At 46.9% G+C, this 3,559-nt stretch overlaps 1 protein-coding gene across 1 annotated transcript; it reads right to left on the reverse strand.

Annotated features, from left to right (window-relative positions):
• Positions 1-2,060: 2,060 nt before the first annotated feature.
• LOC149914522 (olfactory receptor 14C36-like) lies at positions 2,061-2,993 on the reverse strand. The gene has a single exon (XM_090126656.1). The coding sequence runs from the start codon at positions 2,991-2,993 to the stop codon at positions 2,061-2,063; it is 933 nt and encodes a 310-aa protein (XP_089982782.1).
• Between the last annotated feature and the right edge of the window lie 566 nt (positions 2,994-3,559).

The following is a 3,559-nucleotide window of genomic DNA, read 5'->3' on the forward strand; positions in this document are numbered from 1 at the left end:
CCTGTGGCAACAGTGCACCCCAGAAAGAATTGAGTCAGATAAAGGGACTCATTTCAAAAATTCTCTTGGAAATACTTGGGCCAAAGATCATGGCATTGAGTGGATTTATCATATTCCCTACCATGCACCAGCCTCTGGTTAAACTGAACAATACAATGGGTTGTTAAAAACTGTGCTGAAAGTAATGAGTGTCAGAACAATTAAGCAGTGGGAGAAGCATTTGGCAGAAGACACCTGGGTGGTCAATACCAGAGGATCTATCAATCGTGATGGTCCTACCCAATCCAGATTCCTACATGCTGTAGAGGGAGATAAAGTCCCTGTAGTACATGTAAAGAGCATGTTGGGAAAAGAGTTTGGGTCCTTCCAGCCTCTGGAAAGGGCAAACCTCTCCTCTGTGGAACTGATTTTGCACAGAGACCAGGGTCCACCTGGTGGGTGATGGAGAAAGATGGGGATGTTCAATGTGTACCAGAAGGGAATTTGATGTTGGGGAATGCAGTCAGTAATTCCATGTGTATATAAGTATATAGACATGTGTGTGTAATGCATTTTAATTATTCTTTTTGTATATATGTAGATATATTAAGCATGATGTAGTGATGTAGAGTAAGGGGTGGAATGTCATGATTTTATTACTCATGTTATCAGTATTCCACATCATAACATCATGTAAAGCACAGGTAATTAAAGAGTTAATGCTCCAGTTCCGTGGACTGACAACTTTCTGGATATCAAGTTCTCAGAAGAGAAGAAGAACTGCATTTCCCAGGGGACTGTGCATTCAGAGAGGAAGAGAAGTCATGGGAGGAAGTCACGGGATCTCTCCCTCTCCTTTCTGCCTGGCAGTGTTGTGGTGCTCCCCAGCCATGCGCCTTCAGTTCAAAATGGAATGTTCAATTTCAGAGACTCTCTTATTTTATTTGATTTATTCCCCTCAATTTCAATTAGATTGTATTATTTTGTGTTATCTTGCATTCTGATACCATATTGAGTAAAATTAAGTTTTCCTCCATAGATTGTTGCAGCTGTTCTGTTTTTGGAGCCCAGCTCCCATATCCCTACCCTTCTTCTTTTTCCTTCCCATTTTGGGTCCAGGGGACCTACGCACCTGATGCCCCCTCTCACGGGCACAAATTGATTGAAATAGCTCTGTGACACCCTGCAAGCAAAAAGGTCAGACGTTCATGCCTCTCAGGTTACCGTGGGACTGTGAAACTGTCCCCTCAGTCCCAATGGAGAATCCCATCAAAGCAATGGGTCTTTACAGAGAGCAGCCCTGTGAGTGAATTGCTGAGTCCAGCTTTGGGAGAGGCATCCATCCTTCTGCCCCTGCCTTGAGGATTGTCATAAGGGAACATGTCACACCCCACACACGAAGGCAGGGAGAGGTGCCCAGATTCACAGCTCCTGGTTAGATAACAGTGAAACACACTCAGTGTCCAGATACAGTCATCAGCTTTAATGCTAATATGTGCACTACAATTATCTGCAGGCACACCGCAGGCAAAGTGTTTTTTGTTGGTCTGCAGGACCAGAGGGCTGACACAAGTGCAAGGAGAAAGGAGAACAGCGTGCAAAGGTGGTGCAAAGAGAGCAGCACTGAAAAGAGCACGTCCTGCTGCTGCCCATGGCCGTGGCTCCAGGGAAGCAGCAGCACAACTCCAAGGCAGCAGAGAGGGAGCGCCCAGCGGGCGGTGAGGGGCAGCCCCACAGACACCAGGGCTGCTGCAACGTGTGGCATTGGGCTCTTGGTTCCTGCAGCCCTCCTGTGTGCAGGGCTGCTCTCTGAGATACAGATGATAATCTAAATTTTATTTTTATTATTATTTTTTTTAATCTACTCAAACAGCCAAGTGCTTGAAGAATAGTAAAGATTTCAGGAGTAAGAAAAAAAAAATGTACATGGGAAATACCAATTAATAATATTATTTAAGTGGAGTAAAAACTATTGCAAGAATTAACAAAATAAACAAGGAAAAAAAATTGAAATATTACATGATGCCATTCCCAGCTTTTCTTGAGTTTGTGGTAATCATGTGATGATGATGAAGATATAATTAATGCTGAAAAAACATACATAGAAATAGTTTCTTGAGCACATCCTTGAGCTCCCGGTTCCTCATGCTGTAGATGAGGGGGTTCACTACAGGAGGTACCACTGTGTATAACAGTGCCAGCACCAGCTCCAGAAATGTGGAGGAAAGTGATGGGGGTTTCAGGTAGGCGAATGTGGCAGTGCTGACAAACAGGGAGACCACGGCCAGGTGAGGGAGGCACGTGGAGAAGGCTTTGTGCCGTCCCTGCTCAGAGGGCATCCTCAGCACGGCCCTGAAGATCTGCACATAGGAGAAAAGAATGAAAGCAAAGCACCCAGATGCTAAAGATACACTAAGAAGCAGAAGTGAATTTTCTTTGAGGTAGGACCGTGAACAGGAGAGCTTGAGGATGTGGGGGATTTCACAGAAGAACTGATTGATGGCATTGCCTTGGCAGAGAGGCAGGGAAAATGTATTGGCAGTGTGCAGCAGGGAATAGAGAACCCCAGTGCCCCAGGCAGCTGCTGCCATGGTGGCACAAGCTCTGCTGTCCATCAAGGTCCCGTAGTGCAGGGGCTTGCAGATGGCAACGTAGCGGTCATAGGACATGATGGTGAGAATGAAATACTCTGCTGAGATGAAGAAGAGAAAGAAAAAGACCTGTGCAGCACATCCTGCGTAGGAGATGTGCCTGGTGTCGCAGAGGGCATTGGCCATGGCTTTGGGCAGAGTGGTGGAGATGCAGCCCAGGTCGAGGAGGGCGAGGTTGAGGAGGAAGAAGTACATGGGGGTGTGCAGGCGGTGGTGGCAGGCTACGGCTGTGCTGATGAGGCCGTTGCCCAGGAGGGCAGCCAGGTAGATGCCCAGCAAGAGCCAGAAGTGCAGGAGCTGCAGCTGCCGCGTGTCTGCCAACGCCAGCAGGAGGAACTCGCTGATGGAGCTGCTGTTGGGCATCTGCTGCCTCAAGGCATAGTCGCCTGTTTGAGGAGGGAAAAAAGGGAAAATGTTACTCCAGATTTCTCCAAGCAAACCGTACTCAGTGACTTCTGAAACCTCCTACACTGCCTCCGTCCTTTCTGCAAGACCTCTCAACTCTGGCTGCTGCTGGCTGACGGTGCCACAGAGTGCAAGGAACTCTGCTGCAGGCTGTGGATGAGTCAGCTCTGTTCTACAGCAATAAAACAATTTAAAAACAGAGTAATCTCAGATTAAAAACCTGAGGTATCAAGGAGCTTTCCACAAATTTCTCAAAACTGGACAGCAGAGCTCTGTCAATATATTTTCTTCAGTTGCCCCAGCATTCATGAAAAGTGTTTTTAAGGTAGAAATCCTTGATCACTGTGAGACACTTCAGGTGTCAGTGTCACTTTTGATGTCAGAGAGGCAAAGAGCATACCCTGCACTTCCAAATGATTGGTCCACCTGATCTGCTCTGTGTTTGCACCACTGGAGGATGGTCACACTCTAGGAGTTAACCTGACAAGACTCTGGTTGCCAGTAAGAGCAAAGGTTAGTTGTGC

This window comes from Phasianus colchicus, chromosome 29, assembly GCF_987193195.1.
Source record: "Phasianus colchicus chromosome 29, bPhaCol1.hap1.1, whole genome shotgun sequence".
Classification (NCBI taxonomy): Eukaryota; Metazoa; Chordata; class Aves; order Galliformes; family Phasianidae; genus Phasianus; species Phasianus colchicus.

Coding starts and splice junctions, on each gene's coding strand:
- LOC149914522 (XM_090126656.1), bottom strand. CDS start 2,993: ATGCCCAACAGCAGCTCCATCAGCGAGTTCCTCCTGCTGGCGTTGGCA.